The 23152-nt window shown below is 39.1% G+C and overlaps 1 protein-coding gene across 1 annotated transcript in view; it reads right to left on the minus strand.

Annotated features, from left to right (window-relative positions):
* The window catches only part of slc1a7a (solute carrier family 1 member 7a), a 35118-nt gene extending 13923 nt beyond the window's left edge, over positions 1 to 21195 (minus strand). Inside the window, exons 1-2 of the mRNA XM_063886114.1 lie at positions 20668 to 21195; positions 12569 to 12648 (exon numbers count right to left, since the gene is read on the minus strand). Coding sequence (XP_063742184.1) covers positions 12569 to 12648; positions 20668 to 20808 — 221 coding nt within the window. The 5' untranslated portion in view covers positions 20809 to 21195. The remainder of the gene's footprint in view (positions 1 to 12568; positions 12649 to 20667) is intronic.
* Positions 21196 to 23152: the final 1957 nt, after the last annotated feature.

Genomic DNA, 23152 nt, shown 5'->3' on the forward strand with positions numbered 1-23152 from the left:
ACAGAATCACACTTCAGGAACAGGGCTGTAATACAGGGGGATGAGGCATGCTACAATGGGTGATCTGTTTGGTATTTTGAGCAAAACACTTCAGAGACATGTTTTGTATTTAGATGACCCTACAATATATTGTTCAAATATAACATAATAGGAGACCTTTAATGCCAGACATTTATTCAATTGCAGGGTTTCACCATAAGAGGGCACTTACTACAAAAATATATATTAACCAGCTAAGATATACTGTTTCAACCATAACATTTGATGATGCTTCTTACCATGTCCACTTTTAGCTCAGGATCGAGGTTTAGAATTACTTGGTTGGTATGAAGACCATCTTGTTTTACTCTGATAACGGGATGGTCAAGACTAAATTTGACAGAAATGTAGCCGCAAGTTGCAGGTCCAAGATAATTGTAAATGCTGGTATTGTAACAGCAATAGTGTAACAGTAAAATAACTGGAGACAGGTAATAAAGACAGTCACTCAGTTTTGTCATGTAATCATGTAGCCTAATAGCAAGCTACTAAGATTAGCCACAACAAAGATAACGGTCATTCCACAACAAGAGAGTTAAGCAGCATGTTGGTGGGTTATTAATTCAACTTTCAATTTCTCAAGAGAAAGAATTTGGTTTTTCTTCTTTCAAAACTAACATAATCTCAGTTTAAAGTTCACGTCGACATTTTCTAAAATATGCTTAACAGTACTTGCTTTTTTCATTGAGTCTCAAAGGAAGACTTATACATTCTCATGTGTGCATGCTTAATACAAGCTAGCATGTTAATAATCAGAAAAAGCCTTAACATGCGTTTTTTGCACTCCAGTTTTCTGTTAAACCAACCGAGCTTTAGAAGTGCGGATCAGTGTCGAGCTTCGGTTGAGTGGCTGAAAAGCACTCTCCATAACCTCTGTAGGATGAATAAGTCACGATTGTCTTCCATAACAAACAGGCTATTTCCCTGCGTATGAATACAAATGTGAACATGCTCCCTGTCATGTCACCATGGCCTCAATTTATGCTACTAGCTTATGGCCATTTATTAAATAAATGTTACAGGTACTCAGCATGCACGAATGTCCTTGGGGGATGTGCAGGTGACCATGCAAGGGAGAAATCCCCTTCTTCCCTTATTATTGAATAGGGCTAATAAAGCCTTATTAGTACATTACAACCAGCTGTTGTAATGTACAATCTGTTCTGTCTGCTGCCGTCTGGCAGACAGTACCGCAGCATCTGGACCAAGACCACCAGACTCAGAGACAGTTTTATACCACAGGCTATAAGACTGCTGAACTCCTGAGCTGTGTGAATGTCTACTCACATCTGTTTATAGTACACACACACATACATATATATTATACATATCTGCCATACATATCTGTTCATAGTACACATATCTATATATTATATATATCTGCCATATACATCTGCTATACATAATATATGCATCTGTCCATACCTCCTCATTCAACAGTGTAAAGTATTTAAATACTCTCAATGTATTCCACATATGTATATATTTCACATCCTCAAATCTTTAGTGTTGTTACTGTAAATATTCTTCTCTCTTTTTGCACTATTTTATTTATCTTATTTGCACCATGTATGTTGAGTTGTTGGAGGAGCATGGGACATAAGATTTTCATTGCCAACATATACGTTGTATATGCTGTGCATATGACCAACAAAACATTGAAACCTTGAAACCTTGAGCTCTTTAAGAAGACAGAAGAAGAAGAAGAAGAAGAAGAAGAAGACATACTTTTATTGATCCCTTACAGGGAATTTCGTACTTCTCCGTTGACTTTGAGTTGTATGATGACTTTTTTTTGATCAAATGTTTGACCAACGCCATTTCGGTTGCATCTTTTGTGTTGCTGCTTTATAAATGATCACTTTATTACTGTAATCTGCTTTTGGCCAATCTCGTAAAAGACCACATAGTGTGATGTCGAGAATAGCAATAAAATGCAGCCTTTGTCTGATGAATGACTTAGTTTGAATGCATAAGTGTGCAAATACTGGACTATTATGTAGTCATTAGTGGTATAAAACCAAAGGAAACATGCTTGATTAGCCATGATTTGACGGCCCGAAATCATTTACATTCTTATGACCAGTAACAGACTGCAGCAAATGGACTGACATGCAAGTAATAGATATTCCACCCAACGTGTTGTTAACCGTTACGCAGAAAACTCAGCCAGCTTGAACCATGTTTTGCGATGTGACTGGAATTTTAATGACATTAAACTACACATCGTGTGTGAATACACCTTGCTCCATTTAGTTTCAGACAACAAGTGCAGCTGCAGCAGTGATAACCAAGGGGCGTCAACAGTGGACAGTCACGCTGTACTGCTTCAATTGAATCGATGTCCAGATGTTTAGTGCAGAGATTTTTTACTGCAGCTGTTTGAGAAAAACAAACACAAACGGCAGCTAGTTCAAAAACCGGGAAAATATTGCATTTGCTGTTCCAGGGATTTACATCATGACCTCCTCCCCTTCAGTCTGTGCATTTAAATCTGATGAAAAAAAGACATTACAGGGAAAGGCTCTTTTCTGCTGCCTGTCTTGTTCTTTATGTGCTACGGTCATCTGAGGGTGAGTGAGCAGATAAAAACTATAGTTATTAAACTGACAACATTTTTTTTAAAATCTCACGTCAAATTATTCACAACAGTTACTGCAGGCAGCAGTTCATTTAGTTTGGTTCTAAGCAACCTTGGTTATATTTAATGGATTCTGTACATGATTCCCCTGCATAGATGCTATTAATTAACCCCACTACATAAAACTGCAATCATACACTTACAAACTGAGAGAAAAACTTGAGAATTTGATTTAAAACACAATTTTTACTCCATCACTCCTGCTGGTGGATATATATGTATATATATATATGTTACTTTACAAATGCCTCAAACAATGTGGATAGCAGTGCAAAGATATTTTCACTCTTAAGGCCAGAACCATCTAAACAAGGAGCTAAAAACACTAACACTTTTATGTAAAGCTCAGAGGAATTCTTGTGCCGGAGATAATTCTCTGTGTGCATCATTACAAGCATCTCTCTTTAACATACACGTATGAGGTTATATCAGCTTTAAAATTAAGTGCTTTAAAATGAAGTCATGTGGTTTTGTGAGGCTTCTTTGCAGGTTATGGCCTGTGAAAGGAATTAAAAATGAAAGATTGGTCATATTAAAGCCTAACTCTGGGAAGCTGAGATTCTTCTTCGCCTTCCTCTATTGAGTCCTGAACCCTAGATTGGTTATAGTGATCGTAATTTATTACGTAGGTGGGAGGTTTATACAAAGCTAACCTGAGATGCATTGGTAAATATTAAAGGTGCCATAGAAAGCATCTATCTGGTATTGTAAATTGTTTTCTGATTCAAAGAAGGTTTATCACTTTGGTTGATCCAAAAAATGTCCAGATGCGGTTTTAGAGGCCCATTTATAACTCTATGATTTCAACCTAGAATGAAACAAGCTGAATTGCCTTATTTGGGGCTCATTTAAATAATTATGACGAGCTCTGCTCTGATTGGCTGGTTAACAAGGAGCAATCCATGGCTGCCTCAGAGCCCACAGAAGTGGAGTTCGCGAAACTGTGAGAGATTAACCATGGAGGCTATTGGCATCCAACCGTACATGTTTGAGCCTTTATCGGAGGAGGAAACCGATGAATTTGAAGAACAGCCAGATGGTCGGAGATTGGAGAGCAACGTTACTGAGTGGTAAGTGTTAGCTTTAGTGTTTCCAGCAGCTGGTGTATGCAAATGTTGGGGCTGGACTACCGTGTGTGACGTAACACACAGGGATTGTTGTAATTCACCCGTTTTACTGCTGTGATATTCATGATTTGCACGTTAAGGAGGAAACAATTGTGTTTGAGGTTCACGGTATGTCATTTCAATGTACCGAACTCTCCTTATTCAACTATGCCAAGGTAAATACAGTTTTCCATTTTATGGCACCTTTAAGCAAATTAACAGCGGTTCAAATTCACTCATTCAATAGACAAGGCCTAATTAGCATATTTAAACATAACATTTCACTAAACATGCAATGCAAAATATATTAGTCGTAATTTAAGGAATCAAGTGGGAAAGTTCATTATAAAAACAAGAAAAAAAATGTTCTGAAAATGTATGATAATTAGCACATGTTTGATTAGATAAGCCTATATTGGTAAATAACAGTAGATTGTTTCCTACATGGATTTCTAGTGTCTCCCTTCGAATAGATGCCAAAGATAAGAATAACATACAACCTTTAGTGCACTTGAGCAGTTGAATCTGTGCCTCATTATCAACAGGAAATGGAATAACTAGACCCTTCATCGTGACCGGAGAGTATCTACATTGAGATCATTAACTTTCCATCCAGGATCTGAGTCAAGGTGGGATTACAGGGCATCACCTGCCATGTGAAACTGCACCAGTACCGCAGATCTGTTACAAGACTTCTGTACCATATGGGGCTTATAGTTCTCCCTCCTGCACCATCGCTGAACATGAGCATTACAGTAATCCTTCGTCAAGATGAAAAAAAGAAGGCTGAGGTTCCTTGGAGAGGGGTTATCCATGGCATGTGGTAATGACACTGTGGTCTTTGTTTCAGCAGCTCAGCAGCCCATTATAGGTCACAGTGATTTTCTACTTCATAGTAGTCTCACCAATTCTGTACTTCAGGACAAAGATTCAAATCTCAACATGTCAGGATGAAGGTGTTTTGCAAGAACTAGAAGTAACTACTAATAGGCCAACATAGTTAAACAGGAATTCCTGACCTTTCCACAAACTTGCAACATCATGAAATGAATAATAAGTGATATATTGGTAGTAGTGGAACATATCTTTTTCAGTGAGGAACTTTAAATTCATGGCTTTATTAAATCAATCCCTTGCTGGTTCCTGAATGAAAACAACCCTGAGAAAAAGTACTGATGCTTGCTGAATATTAATACGTTGGGTTAGTTTGTGAGTGAAGGCCATGGTTGGTCATTTGAGTAATCAGATGCACTTCAATTTGTTTTAATAATCCAAGAAATATGGCTCCCATCATTTCCAAGCAGTTCTCAATGGCTTGTTTGTCACACTGCTAATGAAAATACCTGTCTCTGCAAGGAAGTCGACACACACTATATTGTCTAGTTAAGATGTTGGTAAATGATTTTCATCATTGATCAGTAAAAGCTACTGAGCAATAAAGCACACATGATTTAAGGAAATAATGAAATTCAATTGATTTGATGATTTCTGGTTGTTTTGGGCTCTTGTACCATTGTTCTATGGTCATCCCGGTCAGGGATCAAAAATACATTTCAGTGTGCTGCTACACAGCTGTATGTTTGTCTTTCTGGTTGCTGAGATTAAGAAAAAACAATTTACTATAAACCTCTTCTCCTTCCTCTCATCTGGCTCCACTGCCTGACCTAAGCTGACATTCAGATGTTAGATTTCTGCCTCCCGGAAATGTCAGAAAAAGACAAAGGTATTATCTTTTAGGGAAAACCCTAGTAAAAAAAACCAAGCTTGTGGAGTTAACAGCATGACAATACATTTTCATATTTCCACGTTTAAACAAAGAAATTCTATTCATAAGAGGACTTTAGGCTGCGTTCTAAATATTTCATCAATCCCCTCATATTCAGCAGATCTAATTCTGAAGACCATACAGTGTTCTAGACAACTTACAAATACTTCTTGGATAGTGGTGCTGTAGCCTGATCAGCTAACCGCTAGCCCGCTACTCACACCATTGCTATGTCTCAATTTGGATACTCTTCCATTTTATGCCCTGTGAACACATGTGCAGTGTTTGAATTGCGTCCATGTAGCATTGTCTCCAATCGCACCCCGCTGCTGAGCTCTCACATTGAGTGACAATAGGCGCAGCTAGCTGGCAGCATTATGATTTGTTATAGTAAATCAGACATCTCAAAAACCCTATGAAATGAATGATAGCATCTTTTTTGACACCAGTGTATTGGTCGATCCATCCATCCATCTTCTCCCGCTTATCCATCAGCGTCGTGGAGGTAACAGCTCCAGCAGAGGGCCCCAGAGTAGGAGTGGAGAGGATAGAATGACCTGCAGTCCTGACCTCGACCCCATCGAGCACTTGTGGGATCAGCTTGGGCGTGCTGTCCGTGTCAGAGTGACCAACACAACCACTTTGACTGACTTGGGACAAATGCTGGTTGATAAATAAGATGCCATCCAGCAGTGTGTGACCAGGCTGGTGACCAGCATGAGGAGGAGAGGCTGTCGTGGTGGTGTATGGTTCTTCCACACGCTACTCAGGCTGCTTGTTGTTTCATAAATTGTTAATAAATAAGTTGTTGCCAATATGTCTTGTTTCATCAGACTTCAATCATCCAATCCACCAAACAACACCAAAAGAGTCAACAGCAGAAAAAGCTGTTTGGCATTGGCAGAGGAGATTTGTCACATTCACATTTATTTGTACAACCCACATACTCAGCTCTGCTGCTCCTCCCACACATGCATGTTCCTCACAAATGTGGCACCATTTGAAAGTTAGGAAAACATTCTAATAGCATAAGATTTATTGCCAAAAAGCTTTGTTACAACAAAGAATAAAGCTACCAAACACACATTTCCTTACTTTTTGTGTTAAGTTTATATGCCTGGATGACATGTTGAGTGGAAGAAGCGTCCAGCGTTTCACACTTAACTTTTTGAATGTTTTCCAAACTTTGCATTGGGAAGCACTTATGCAACCAAAACTCCACCCTGGCATTTTGTCCTCCACTGTACTCAGTTTTATTAAAAAAAAAAAAGAATTGATTTATAGGCCTATATGTGGTCAGCGCTGCCTAGTAAGCCAGTTCGAATCATGGACCAGCCGAATATCTCAGGCAATGTCCTCCCCTCTGTCCCACACTTTCAACTTTATAAATCTCCAATAAAGGCCTTCCGGCAGATAAATATATCATTTAAAATAAAAAATAGGATTTCAAATGATATGAGGTAGTTCATGACTTTAGCTTGGTTGCTGATGGGACTCATTTACATTATGAATTTGTACTTTTAGTTCCTTATTTGTTGATACTTTCTTATATTTCCCTGCACCTAATTCATTTCAGCTGGGTGACTCAGTTCCCTTGAGTTGATTGGAGGGGAATCAGATCACCTGTTGGCTCCTGATTTAGAATTGGAAGCAGCTGTGTGCATTTCCCTTCTCTGCCAATCAGGCGCTTTAGAGAGGGCTTAAGAGAGGAGGAGGACTGCACACCCAGTTCCTTCTGATCATTCTTGATGCAGACTTCTTTTCAGCAGATACTCCCAGCCAGAAACTCTTTATGCTCTTTTGAGACTTCTTTGCTGTCTTCACTTCTCTGACGGAGATTTTAAGTATTCTGAAAGCTAGCAGGAAAACTGGTGTGAATATTAAAGATTCCCGTTCCATAGGTTACCTGGAAAAAGGCAGTTTTAAGGTTTATATGTGAAGGAGTGAAGCTCATCTGGCAAACACCAATAGCCTTGATGTTTAGTTTATTTGTTATCAAAGCCCTGTTCAAGCACATTATTATCAAAGAGGAGTTTTACCTGAATGAAGGGACATTTATATTCAATGGGTGATTATTTGTGGCGCATTGGTTCATTATTAAAGATGCAATTTAATTTAAAGCAGGAAAGGCTACGTTTAAATCTCCAATACATTTGTGAGATTTCTTTTCCAAAATACTATTTTATGAGGCTCAGCATTCTGCTGAAATCTGAGGAATCGTTACCACCACACCAACACTGTCTACTGTTACCTGTCCACCAAATGCGTGTTTTTAGTTTTTTTTTTTTTTTTAGAGCTTCTTCCATTTTGGACTGTGGCTCTCTGTTCCTTCATAGTTGTCAACACAGCTTATCACACGGGTCAACTTCACCCAACATGAACTAAATGTAAGTGTTGCTGTGACCAGGTGGGGAGTGTCATGTATTCACAACACAAAAAAATGCTATAGCAATATTTCCAAGCAAATTAAATCTCAATACATTTAACAGAGTTTTCAGTATACTTTTTTTTCTCATGTAAATCAACCACCCAGTACAACCTTATGAATAGCCCTTATTTAAATCATTAGATCCTTAAAGTTGTAGAATGCCAAAATGCTGAATGCAGTGTTTTTTTCTGCTTTCTGAGATGAGAGTGGCTGTGACAAGGTGGATTGGAGGCGGGGCTTAATGAAAATGTAAGTGCGCATGCTGTATGGGCCCAGATCCCTGGATACCGGGTATTTTTGTGTTCGAAAGTCAGGCCATTTTGCTTTGTGATAAGCTTTTTATAAGAATAAACAGGGCAACTCCTCTAACCCTGTATCCAGTTCTTTTTATATCCCTGATTTTTAACATGGAGGTTGATGGGGATTTACTTTCTTTTAGGACGAGGCTCAGGGGGCCATTCGTTGGACTGCAGTTTTTGACACTTTCTTTGAAATAGATCCTACTTGTAGTTGCATATTTTTTTTAATGTTGCACGCTCTCTGAGTGTCACAGAGTACTTGATGAGATATCTTGAATGATTCAAAATAAACTCACAATATAGCCTACATCAGACCTTTGAACGCTGCATTTGCACACACCCACTGAGACACCATGACATTTAACGTTAAAAATGTTACTATTGACTTTAATTGGACCAATAATTATGGCCCTTCACCATAATAAGGCTGATCTCAATCATAGCATGAGATTTGTTTGTAGTCAGTGAAATATCCGCAGGGTACTATCCACTTCCGAGAGGAGAACACTTTCATTCATATTTAAATGGAACCTGTTTCAGATTATATCATATTCTTATTTCTAAACACTTTGTACACAAACAGCAGGATACGCCCGCTCAAATCTGTTGGCAGCGCTCAACTTCCCTGCTTATTATCGCTTTCTCGATGTCTGTGACTGAGGTTTGAGCTTAAAGCCACGAGAGACGGACTCAGAAAATCCAAGGGTCAAGTGGACACATTGACTTCCCTGGAATTAGCCTCTCTAGGCCAACTCTTGAAATAGGCACTCGTGTCTCCATCGTAATCAAGGAGGACTCATCTACACCTCGGTAACTTCTCACCATCAGATGCGCGCTTTTTCATATCCTTAAATTCATCTTCACCTTTTGACCTTCAAATCTCAGTCAAAGCATTCGTAAATAAGAGCTTTCAAGGGATTTATAACAATGTTACATTTCCTTAACCGTAAACAACAGTACAAACCAGAACAAAAATGTATGTTTGACAAAATCTACTTCTATTTAAAAGGTAGTTTTAATTCCAAACATAAAAGAAAACGGCAACATAAGTAGGCAGTCAGTGGAGTGGCCATTGATTCAACATGACGCGTTCATGGGATAATCTGGTTTCTGCTTTGGCTGGTGCGCAGATGGCGCTGGGAGGGAGGGGAAGAAAATGGGGACAGACAGGCTATAGGGCTGGGGTGGATATTCACCCCTAGATAAGCCCTACTGTACCATGCACTGTGTTAACAATCCAGAGGCTGGATAGATGTGTGCTGAGGGTTGACCATGATGCACATCGACCTCACTACAAACGCACCAGCCTTTCCCCCTCATTATACATTATTGCTCCAATCGAGTCACAGGCAGGCACCAAGAACATTGAGTGTGTTTCAGATTCAACAGGAGCATCCGCAGCGCACCGAGCGATTGCCCTAATTGCTTTTTTTATTCCCGTGGGCCGAGGTGATGTGTTTAACTTGATGGCATTTTGGCCCACAGCCTGCATGCAATGTCTCAGATTAGTTGTAATTCACGTCTTTTGCTGTCACGTGCCTCCCGTTTGGCAGCAAAACCTGCGCTCAGGTTACCCTGTTCTCTCAATCCGTGACATTGGGAGAGTGGGACACAAAGGAAAAAAATCATGAACCTTTTGCCTTTTTTTTTCAAACAACACAAAGACAGAAAGAGAAACATGCAAGAAAACTGACACAAATCGCAGAGATATAGAGACAGACAGGGAGAGAGACACAGAGTGACGGAGGGGGGGGATTAACTTCTCATCCAGTCTTTGCTGTTGCATAGATTGTAAGTAGCTTATTGCACAAAGCACCCAGCATGTAACCGGTGCGTTTGCATGATTTGTTTTGGGAGGCTTTTTTTTTGCGTTGGTGGCCAGCGCTGACCTTGTGCAGGCAACTGAGAGCTTTGGGCCTAAAATAGTCAAACAGGAGAATCTGGCAGGCTGCGTGCTTCTGTGATCGCATCCAAAGCTATAAAAGGGCAACAGGTGCACTTCTACATTACCCTTTAATCCTACATGTTGAAAAAGGTAATTGTGTGTGTGCAGTAAAAAAAAAAAAAAACTAATCTAGTTTGTCCTTTTCATCTACAATAATCACCCAACAGCCGGGGAATTAAATCTATGGGCTATGCATTATTCAGTGACAGGAGTTCAACCTAATGGAATTGAGAATTTTATATTCATTGAAATACTCACACTATAATTATTCTGGGATGTTATGTATTCAAGTATTTTGGAAATAAAAGTTCCTCAATGATGCTTTGTGGTTTTGATATCGAACTCATCACTGCAGCCTTTTTGAATTGAGGCTTAAATCTTTCTGCCCTTCATTCCAATAAATGTGGAACAACGCAGGCATATGCCCTACATAGTAAATCCTGCCTAATGTTTAACAAGTTTATCTAATTGGTGCCTTTTATTCTATTCCTCCGTCAAACACTTTTTTACCCAAGTCCCATACCAATTAATTTGACGGTAATTGTTATATCCTGTAAAATGATGTGAAATAACATGAATAAAACTACACATTCACTAATATTCAAAAGTTATTATGGCATTGTATGCTGTGTGTACCTTATTTGTAACATCCTCAGAAATTCCCTTTCAAACACCTCATCGATTGCATGTTTTTAAAAATTACAGGTGCATGCAGGTTCATGGTACATTGCATAAACCTCATATAGTCCATATTTTGCTTCGTTATGATAATTACATATGTAAACTAAGATAAACACTACATCGTTTGATGGGTCTCGATCTGGGGAGTAACATCATGTCAGTCTGAAAACTATAAGCAGGTCGTGCTCTCACCTTTGAACCTTGGCCTTCATACCATACTGTACATTCCATATTTATTCTATTAATATTCCACACCTCTCACACTTATTGTACATATTATATTCTGCTTTAAATTTTGTTTTTGCTTAGATTTTCTGTACATTTTTTGTCACAAATGTATATTTTTTATTTTATTGTATTGTAACTATACTGCCTTGCTTTTATGCTGTTGCAATGTAAACATTTCCCAAATTGGGATCAATAAAGGAATTGTATTCTATTCTCAGTGAATGCTTGTCATTCTGTTACAGAAGGGACAAATTGTTAGGTCAAGAGCGCTGGACCTGAGCTATGTGAATATGCCTAACTGGGTAGAATCACCAAATGGGGAGGGGGAAAGAGTATTTTCAGTCATTTAACGGTAAGATTTTGAAATTCTGATTCCATAGATGTGTCTCCCATCAGCTGAAACCCCTGACCATACTCTCAACTCAGTATGTACATTATTTAATCCAAAGAAAATCAATAATATCTTAAAAAACTACAACTCCCATTGTATCAGCTCTTCACTGAGATGCAAAACGACACCATCTTTGTAGTTTCTTTTTGGTATACAAAGAGGTGTTGTGATGAAGGTTTAAAAGATATATAGCCTATCTACCGATTTGATCAACTATGAAAGTCAGCCAAATTAGTATTGGTACTGCAAGGAGAAGTCTTGTGTGAAGAGGAATTACAGATGTTGGTTAATCGCAGATATATTTATGATCCATGTCATGCAGTTCGTGTTTGTCCAAAAGTCTTAGTATTAGTAAGAACTACAACAAATGTGTAATATTCAATGCAGCCGAACCATTTATTACAGTGGATTTATGTGATGACTTTCAAGCAAGCAGTTTAAGTATGATTTTTCTTTTTAACAATTTAGTTTTTCTTACTGTTTCCACTACAACATATAGCCTACCATTGTGCATTGTGACTAAAACATCCAAACACCGAGCTTCAACGATAGCTGAGGATTATGCTTAGTGTAATGTCTTCTGCTATCTAAAACTCAGAAAAAACTATTTGTTTCTCAGAGTCGAAAGGGAAACATTTCAGCATGGAGAATGCAACACTGGCAAATCTTGAATATCAATGCAACAGGGGTTAGTGATGAGAAAATCAATGCGCAGGTATAGATTACCTTGTTTGTTACAAAAAAGTCCTCTTTCTCAAGCATTTCCTGCAGTGAAAATCTACCTTCCTCCTGTCTTTCAATAAGCTGTGTGTGTGTGTGTGTGTGTGTGTGTGTGTGTGTGTGTGTGTGTGTGTGTGTGTGTGTGTGTGTGTGTGTGTGTGTGTGTGTGTGTGTGTGTGTGTGTGTGTGTGTGTGTGTGTGTGTGTGTGTGTGTGTGTGTGTCTGTGTCTGTGTGTCTGTCTATGTGTCTGTGTGTTTGTGTGTCTGTGTGTCTGTCTGTGTGTCTGTGTGTCTGTCTGTCAGTCTGTGGCTATGTTGCTCATACCTGGATACGACGAGGGGCAAAATCAACATTTTCAACATCCTCATCAGCAACTCTCCAGGAAACTGGAAGTACTTCACCTCCTGCAGGAAAAGGCAGAGAAAAACACACAGTTACACAATGTCATACAGAAAAACATGCTTACTTGAGCTATATGTGTATTGTACTCTATTTCTTTGCCGCAAGTTGTCAACCAATTACTGAGCCAACCTAAAACTAAAAAGATTGAAAACATAGGTTTCACTTTGCACGAGTTTAATTTCTGACTGTATAGCGTGGTGTTCCACAGGGATCAATCGTTGGCACTGTTTCCATTTGTTTAATGTACATATATCATTATGTTTTAACATTATTAAATCCCTGGACTGGAAGACCCACATCCAATATATCCGGTAAACAATGCACTGAGTTAAATAAAAATCAATGTCATGCAACCTTTTACTGAGAGATAATTAAATTGCTTCTAATAATACGTAGTGGGGGAAAAAAATACCTTAATTTTTTGTTATCGTTGGACATATTGGAACTAAGACAAATTAGTTTCCTTGCCAAAAATTTGACGAGTCAATCAATGCTGCTCTCTTGTCTGTATGTAAAGAATGCATAGCTAGCAGCCACTTAAAACAAGTACAAGAAACATGGAAAACAGTTTGCCACAAGGTGATCTACCAGCACTTAATAACTCTCAATATTCAAAATAATTCAAGACCAGACATCTGCTGCTTGTGTGACTCATTTTCAAAAAAGAAGCTGTTGCAGCTCTGAATACTGGAGCCAATGTTCTGACAGGTAGGAAACCTTACATAACACCTGTGCAGTGACTCGTATAAAAAATGACCATGGCTTTCCTATAAAATAATTTTTGAAAAAGTATTTGACCATCTGGCTTCTTGTTGCTCATACATCTCAAATTGCCTTGAGCTTATTTGCTGTTTTTGCTGGAACGGTCTGCCAGAAAACTCAAATTGCCTTCAAATGTTTCTTTTCTTCAATCTATCAATATGCTATTTGTCTATGATGGTGGACCAAATTGTCATGACAATCAGTGGAAGGGTGTAGCATGGCCAAAGCAAGAGCCCATTAAAGGGGCCTTATTCTGCTCATTTTCAGGTTCATAATTATATTCTGTGCCTCTACTGTGACATGTCTCCATGCATTAACGTTCAAAAAGCTCTTTATTTTTCTCATACTGCCTGTGCTGCAGCACCTCTTTTCACCCTCTGTATGAAACCAGAGCCCAGTCTGCTCTGATTGCAGGCTCTGTTCTGATGTGTCAACCGCATAGTGTTGTCCCACCCCTTTTTCGTACAATGTGTTAGAGCGCTGGCCAATAAAAGCGAGAATGTAATAGTAATATCACTATTTTACCGAAGTAAACAAAGGAGTCAAATGGATGCGTTTCAGGAAGGAGAGAACCTCCCTCTGGAGGGAAGTTTGGGATTTTAGCCTTTGCAGGTCATTTACATGCATAAGAACCTATATAACAAACTAAAGGAGAGGGAAAGCCCGAAAAGCATAACAGGGCCTCTTTTAATGTTACAAGATAGGGCATTTGTGCTGCAATCTGAATAAAATTAGCTTCTGTGTGAATGCCCCCTTAAGACAGAACAACAACTCAGAAACAGATTTTAACATTTTGCTTGAAATGTCTGGGCAAACAAATAGAAAACATCAACCTTTATAACCACATATGTTCTCAACTATTAAACACTTCTCTTGTTATGTGAAAATATATCTAAACAGAATCCCAATAATACAATGCTACTGTTAAAATAAAATTGGAAGTTTTATCAAACTAAATATCAAAACAAAAGAAACAGGTTCAGTTGAAGAGCTTTTTAAAACACACACACACACACACACACACACACACACACACACACACACACACACACACACACACACACACACACACACACACACACACACACACACACACACACACACACACACACACACACACAGAAAGTGTTACACTTTTAGTTTATGAATGGACTAATTCAACATGGATTCTGATGAATGAGAAACACTTTTTAATGTGAGAGCTTAATTTATGAACTATTTAATTTTGAACATTAGAATTGTAATGTTGAATTATGAAGCCCCTAAAGATTTTTATACCAGGATCATTAAAATGAATGAATATGGAAACTTCTCCCAGACCCCCTATCCCCCTGTCAGTAAACACAAAGTAATTAGAAATAGGGAAATGATCCGTCACAGCGCTATTGAACTGGAAACAATGTCGAACATTATTTAACTGTGTTCCCATTATATAAGGCATTTGCATTACCCTTCACAAAAGCAGCCTTACTGAGATGCAAAAACAAACTCTGGATATAATTCTCCATATTAAAGGTTAATTATTGTACTGAATGCTCTCTGTGGGCCCTCATCTGTATTACAGATATTGCGGTTTGGAGTGTCAGGGTCTCTGTGTTTCAGGCTTGTGATTTTTTTATTTTTCATATAAGTAATACGTGGCGCTGGACTGGTTCCAGTTAACATGCAATGCAGCAGAGATTGCTTGAGATTGGGAATTAATCACAGTAAGCATGATTTATAATGTACAAAAAGATTATTTGTGATTAAGGTTTATGTTACTATTGAATCTATGAACCCAGCAAATATAAATAAATAACTATTTATACAGTATCCACGTTTGTGTCGTTAGGACTTTATTTATTCAGCCAACTGGATATAGGCTTTCTAAAATGCCCCAAAAGGAAAAATAGTCCATTCCAGTAACTATATTGCTGTGAAAAAATGAAGGCAAATTTAGTTTCTCTGTGTAGATTTTGGGTTGTAATTTAAAGCGGGTAATAGTTGCTGATGAGGAGTGGGCTAAAGAAATCTTGTTACTAACTTTTCTATAACCCTGCATCCTACATTTGATTTAACCTTACACTTTTAGTGTTTAACCTAGACTGAAGAAGGCCCTCAGTTGAATTATTGGCGTTCACATAGCTCTCACGAAGGTTGAGACCAAAAACTGAGCTTAAAGGGACCCTTTTAGGTTCATATTTGTATTTTGTGCTTCTACTGTGACATTTTTGCATGCTTTAAGGTTCAAAAAGGTCTTCACCATCCGCTCCTCTTTTCACCCTCTCCCCGCATAACTAAATGTCAAGGGGCACTCAACATCTATCCAAAGTTAGAATACTTAGTAATTTACATTTAACCAAAATCACTCAAAGTTAAGAATGTAAAATGGATCTGGAATATAATTACTGTATGTATGTAGGTAATGTAGGTGTAATGTTTATGCAAGACTAAACACAGTAACATTTCCAATCAATATGTCATATTATGACTGTAATTTATTAGCAGAAGAAGCCAGTAGGAGAAAAAAGAAGGTGGAGAGTATGAAAGGAGAAAAAAAAAATACAGTTAAGTACAGCACAGCTGTGCAGTGAGACGAGGGAGCAATAAAAGCTTTTTGATTTTGTTTTGGAATAACAAAGCTTTTAGGCCAAATGACTGAGTGTGTGTGTGTGTGTGTGTGTGTGTGTGTGTGTGTGTGTGTGTGTGTGTGTGTGTGTGTGTGTGTGTGTGTGTGTGTGTGTGTGTGTGTGTGTGTGTGTGTGTGTGTGTGTGTGGAATAGAGGCAGGTACATTAGTCTGTTTTTTTGTTGATTTAAGTCCAGCTGTGAAAAACTCTTTTGTGTGTACACACACACACATACACACACACACACACACACACACACACACACACACACACACACACACACACACACACACACACACACACACACACACACACACACACACACACACACACACACACACGCACACACACAATGTGTTCCTTATCTCTATATGCTGTTTAAGGTTGATAACTTAATTTAATTTCGTCTCTGTCGAGTTCGAGTGATGTGTGTGAACGTTCAGCGAGATAAAATTACTGTTTATGTCCACGGAGTCAGCTGGCTTTGTCTTCAACGGGTGTCATACAGAAGAATCGCATCGTAAAAGGGGTGAAAACTAGTGCATCCACCTTTTAGGTAGGAGCATGGAAATCTGCAAGCCCTGGCAATACAGAGTGTAACCTCGCCACTAAATCTTAGTGGGTGGTAGTGGGGTTTTTATCCAGTGGGAAAGCAACTTTGATGAGCTATTAAGATTTCTTCAGGCCAGCTCCCCCACAGCTGAATCTTATCCACTACAACAATTGAAAGCTGTTTTTTCTATGGAACATTCTGCTTTTTCATGCAATTTAAATACATTGACCTCAAGGTCATGGTGTTCAAGGATACACTGGTTCCTATTTTCCTGCTGAACATATAAAATGTCATGGCTACAGTAGCTTGTTCACTCAGCTCACTGTGTTTGTGACTGTAAAAAACGAAATTAGCATTGTTTCCCCTGGAAAACCACTTTCTCCCTTTTTTCAACCCTCATTGACTGGCAAAGAAAAGCGAATCAGAGCATAGCTTGATGTGTTTTACTAGCATAAAAGCTAACCATTAGCTCTTTCATGTTGTTGTCATATCATTATTTGTAGGTTTTGCTTATATGATGAAAGTGCACTAAGATCATATACTTAAGCTGCAGGTAATACATTGATCATACCCTGTTTAGGTGGGTCCTATTTTAAGTCATGCTAGCAGCGATGGCAATGTGTACTGTCACTGAGTCCACCACTTTGACCCAAACTCAAGTGGATTGTAATAAAATGATGTTAAGACATAACAGTACAGTAAACAGTGGATTAATGCAAAGGATCGATGCCATCCTAAGGTCTTACATGTCATTGTATTCAATGATGATTTATGATTGCAAGGATGCTAACATTTGAAATCAAGCTAAGCTGTATAGTAAACACTATATCTAGTAATGACATTTATGTTAGCATAGTCATTGAGATGATGTCAGCATCTGGACATTCATTTACCTTCAATGCAACACATTTGGGCAGTTTAACTTTTGGCTACAGATTGGGGCAGGAGTCGTGTGGCTCCTGTTACAATCATTCCTTACTGCCTGATTCACCTGAACACGCCTCCTGCACAACTGAAACATGTCATTAGCGTAGTGAGCTGCACTCTGCCACTGCCTGGTGTCTTTCAAACCTAATAGGCTATCATATTTTCATATAGGTTATAAGGAAATGTACTTAGGAGTGTACTGAAGTCTTAATCTAGTAACACTTTCTCTCTGTTTCTGTAAGTTGAGCTTCTCCATGCTTTGTGTACAAAGCTGGTCTGGTCATGCTAGCATGTTCCCGCTTGTGAGACTATCTGGGTTTGTCCCATTTGCTTGCTAATGGCATCCTCTTTGCACTTTGCTCATTTGCAAGGTAATGCATATAACACTGTCACTGAAGCCTTATGCTCATCCTCCGGTTCGCTCTTAAGTTGTTATCACTTCCCCTTGTTTGCACAATTTTGCACTGCTAGCATCATTAGCCACCAGCTTAGCCATCGCCATTATGAGAGCATTGTGAAGGCAAGCTCTATGTCATAGTCTTTTTCTGATGTTCTTCTAATGAAATTGCACATAGTAGACTCATATTTGCTTGCAGCAGCTTGTACACAATTGTATCTTTTTATTTTATTTTGTTGCACTGGTGGCTATACCATATCGTGTGAGGACAGGTAATTATAAACTGACATGAGTCATTGCAAGCTTACTGTGAGGAATTAAGCCCAGTGGCTATATTAACCTTGGTGACCCAGAGTAGGTAGTTTTATTGATAATACAATAATGTGGAATTGACGTAAAATGTATACTGTATACCATGTGAGGGGATACAGTGTTATGACCTTGGCTGCATCACACTTACGCTGCGCTATAAATTCAACTAGCAATTGTCAGAGATGAACATTTTCTACTTTTGACCAGTTTGCTCACATGTACACCAACTCCTCATATGCTTCATAACTAATAGATGGCTGCGTTATCAGAGCAGGGCTTGAGCACCCAACACACAGATCAAAAATGACCTGGAATCCTTAATCTGATGTTCAAGTGTGTCTTGCTATAAAATTAATGGGACATGATCAAACAGTGATTGCAACACCTACACACATCAGTCATACAAAATACAACATGCAATCACAACCTCTAACAGAACAAAATGACCATCATCCAATTACAAATCACACTTTTCAGTTTTTTTCTAACCCTTTAAATAGTAGGTTTTTAGTTAACCTAACCTAACCATTCTCCAAAATTCCAACCATTTTTTACCAGGCATATTTTGCATGTGGTTCTTACAATAAGTTCAGTCATGATAGAAGTGCTTAGAGAAATGATCACCCAGTTGCATGCAAAAATGTAATTTCTCTGTTCATCTTTAGCCTCTTAGCATTCTCAGAATTCAAACCATTTTAATTCCACTTCCCATTCAGTCATGTGTGAATTATATAAATGAACATGTATGCTATGCTGTTGACTTCATGTCTCTTTGAGTGGTTGACAAGTAATCTCCTCATCGGCAATCCCTTTCCACAGAGTCCAAATTGGGCGGTTATAGGCATGACTGATGAGATACTGTTTTACATTTTTGAAAAGCAGAAAAAAATGATCATCCAGCTCTTGGGGTTTCTTTTTCCATTACAAATTGGCTTCTAGGAGAAAACAAAGTATTTGGATGTAATGTTTTTCTGTAATCAAAAGAGGCTTATTTTTACCTTAATTTGCAATTTCAGTGTGAAAGTACCCTGTCAGTCTCTTTGTCGGAATTGAATAGCTATCGTCCACAGAGTCAATTACATTTGTCCACAGCAATCTAGTAATTACGTCGTTCTGTCTTGCACTTTATTGGTTGTGGGGGCAACTGTGGATCCATGGTATGGTTTAATTAGATTTGAATGTACCATAACTGGTATGGGGGTGACTGAATGATTGATATGGAGACTTAAGCAGTGGCGGCTGGCCAATAGAGGGCGCTAGGGCGCCGCCCCACCACTCACCTCTCACGACATTTCCTTGAATAAGACATAAAAAAAATGAAATAAAAATGAAATAATCAAATAAAAATATTTCGAAATATATGTATATATTTTTTTAGATGTGCAAGATAAATATTTCATAGTTAATGATGAGTAAAGTTGTTTCGTTCGTTGACATTGTCTGATTGGTGACGTATTTCCGCCCTAGGGCGCAGGAATCTTTGCCCATAGACTCTCGTTAAAAGTTGTACATGCGCAGTAGCTCCTCTTCAATACAAGAGATAGGACGATGTTGGGGCGCACCTCTCCTGCGCCCCGAGCTGAATGCAGCTGGATTTGGCGGCGGGGCTGACGTCACAGCCTTCTGTCATAAAGTATGTGTATTGTCCATGTTATATATGATATATATTATTTAGATATATAGATATAGAGATATATCTAGAGATAGATAGAGAGATAGATATAGAGATAGATATGTATTATATATGTATATTGGCCATCTGTATAGTAATATAGCACATCTGTATATTTGTTCATACTACATCTGTTTATACTATGCCAATTATTCCCACCTCTTTATACTGCCCTTATTTTAACATAATCACTCTTAACTGCATATACTGTACATACTCTATATATCGCATTTGTTTCTCTTTGCACTTCTATCTATCTATCTATAATGTTGTTTTTGTTGTTTTCATTTATGTAAATACACTCGTTTGATACCTTAGTACATGTATGCATGCTTTTTTTTAATATACATTTTGGAGTTATAGCCCCCCCCCCGGAGAAAACTCCACCAGCCGCCACTGGACTTAAGTATCTGCCATTTGGGGTCAACAGTCAAGACAAGTACATTTTCTGACTTTGTTTTGAGGTCGAATTAGAATCAGGTTAGGGTTAGGGTAAAGGTCGGGGTATAGTTATGGGATGTTTTTTGAAGATCGATTGGGAGTCAATTCAGTGCCTTTACAAAGATAGAACATGTTAGTGTGTGAGTGGAAATGCTGGGTGTTTAGCACAGGGAGTCGAGGTGAAAGCAGGGAATTGGGTAATCTCTTGCATTAGGAGTTGTGGCGTCTGACTCAAATAAGGAGTGGAGGGATCACACACGGACACTTGAGAGGGGAGGTAGGGTGGTCAGGCTGGTGAGCAGGTGGGTACTGGGTGGGGGGGGGGGACCAGGCGATTTAACCAACTGACCTGCTCGGAGAGCTGCTTTCCTCTGAGGAAGAAGCCCAGCAGGCAGCCAATGACCACGGCCAGCACAGACAGGATGAGCAGACCGTTCTGTTTGCAGACATTCTTTACCCGCCCCCACACTTCATCCAGAGCCACCGCCATCCTCCTCCACCACCTCCTTCTCTTGCTTGTCCTGGTCTGGACTGCAACTTCTCACACTCTCACAGAGAAAACCACCGGAGCAAGCCCCCCCCTCTTTTAACCGTTTATTCAGCCATATAGAACCAGCGCAGAGCCAACAGCCGCCACCAACCGGAGGTAATTGAAAAGTGTGAGGCGAGAGACAGATGGACGCAGATTGAGGAAGGCGAAGGTGGGATTGAGAGAGAGTTAAATGAGAAAGAAAAAAGTTAAAAATAAAAAAAAGTTTTTCCTTAACGGAGGGGGCGTGAAATGTAAATTCAAAGAGGTAGTGTTCCAAAAACAAAGCACTTCAGGAGTTTCTGCGTTCCTCCTCCCAACTGCTTCCCTGAATATTCCACATGAGACTCACACTCTCTCTATCTCTGGCTATCTTTGTCTGTCTATCTCTGTCAGTCACCTCCCCCTGTCTCTCTAACCCCCCCCCCCCCCCCCCCCCCCCGAAACACAGTGCTCCTGGTGGCCAACAGGGGACTCTGCGACAGCTGGCAGTATTGTCATCAGGGTTAATACTACGATCCTATTAGGCAGCACTGCACGACTCACGTCTAAGGCTGGATTAGAGAGCTCTCTTAACAATTGGACAGCGGATTGTCCCACACACAAAAAAAGAGAAAAGATGTGCACAATTGGCATGAGGTAAATAACAGAAGAAAACTACAACTTGGCTACAATCCTGTTGAGATGTTGACCTGTTTTTAAGTTTCACATGGATATAGAACAAGCTTGTTGGTGGTGACATGACTGAGGTGCACACAGAGATAAGCACATAAACACACAGTCAGTATAGGTGATTGCCCACTCATCATAATTACATCAAGTTCTCGCTCCAACTGGCCATGCTGACTTCAAGGTCTCTCTTCCTAGATGATAGAACACTCCTGTACTTTATGATTATAACATTATTATTGTGGATTCACACAGCAACAGAAGACACACAGAGCACTTGAGAGAGAGCCTGTGCTGGAGTCACGTTATTGACAGATGGGAGTCTAGTTACCACCTGAACATTTCTCCCTTTATTTGTTTCTTAAACTCCACTTCCTGTAAGCCTCTGTTTTCCATATCCATGGAAATTATACCCTACAAGGGTTGCATTCAAATAGTCTTTTTTGTTAAGGGAGGTTCCTAAATTAGTAAATTACGCGTAAGGATCTGGAGTGGCAGCCATGATAGGCGCTATTCTAATTCTCTAAATGATAACGGAAGGAGCTTTAATGCTTCCTTTATTATCTAGTTTAGCATTAGGTACATTTGACAGTGTTTTAAAGAGAACATATTCTGCTCATTTTCAGGTTTTATATTTTTATTTTGTGCTTCTTCTGTGACGTTTCCATGCTTTAATGTTCAAAAGCTCTTTATTGTTCTCATTCTGCTGTGCTGCTGCACCTCTTTTCACCCTCTGTCTGAAACCAGAGCCCAGTCTGCTTTGATTGTTTAACTGGCTGGCTCGGCTGTGGTTGGTCGACCACTTAGGGATGGCCCGCCCCTGAGCTCATCATGTACAATGAATTGGAACGCTAGCCACTAGAAGCGCAAGTGTTACCGGGATGTCACTATGTTACGGAAATCAACAAAGGAGTCCAATGGAGTTGTTTCAGGCAGTGAAAAAGCATAATAGGGCCCATTTTAAGAAAGCAAAGGAGAGAATAGCACCCCACAGTTCCTACCAATGGAAACATTTTGAGTGACACTCATATCTATTTGTCAAATATTTTAATACACTCAAAATAATTGGGATTCTTGTTTACTGATACAATTGGTGTGGGTTAGGATGTGCAACCATCTTATTGTGATTAGAATGTATTTTTACTCGTTATTTACCTCTTATCCTACCTTGGTAATTAAGTCATATGTTTTACTGTTTTCCGTGGGCGAAATATCCAGGTGCGCTTTCGGTATTCCACCCACGGAATTTTTATTTTCTAACCGTTCCAGATGCACAACAATAACGACTTCCGTTGCATCACAATTTGATCGTTATCCAATTCTCTTAGCACTGTTGTCCTTGCTAAATCTTTCTCTGAGGTTGAGAAAGGTGTTTAGAAAAAAAACATAAAATTGACTAACTATTGGACAACATCCCTTAGTTCTGGTTTATACTGTGAAGCAGCCTGCAGGCAGGGGCACAAAAGACACAGTGTCCAGAGTGTTAATAAATAATCTGAACCTGAGAACTCAAATCACTATGACTGAATTTGATGAAGTCTATTAGAGAAATAAAACTGTCACTATTAATGCAGCAGGCTGCAAAGACAAGAAGAACAGTTGGTCAGTTGTAAAAAATCACTGTCAGAAAGATATT

The sequence above is a fragment of the Eleginops maclovinus genome, chromosome 6, assembly GCF_036324505.1.
Source record: "Eleginops maclovinus isolate JMC-PN-2008 ecotype Puerto Natales chromosome 6, JC_Emac_rtc_rv5, whole genome shotgun sequence".
Lineage (NCBI taxonomy): Eukaryota > Metazoa > Chordata > Actinopteri > Perciformes > Eleginopidae > Eleginops > Eleginops maclovinus.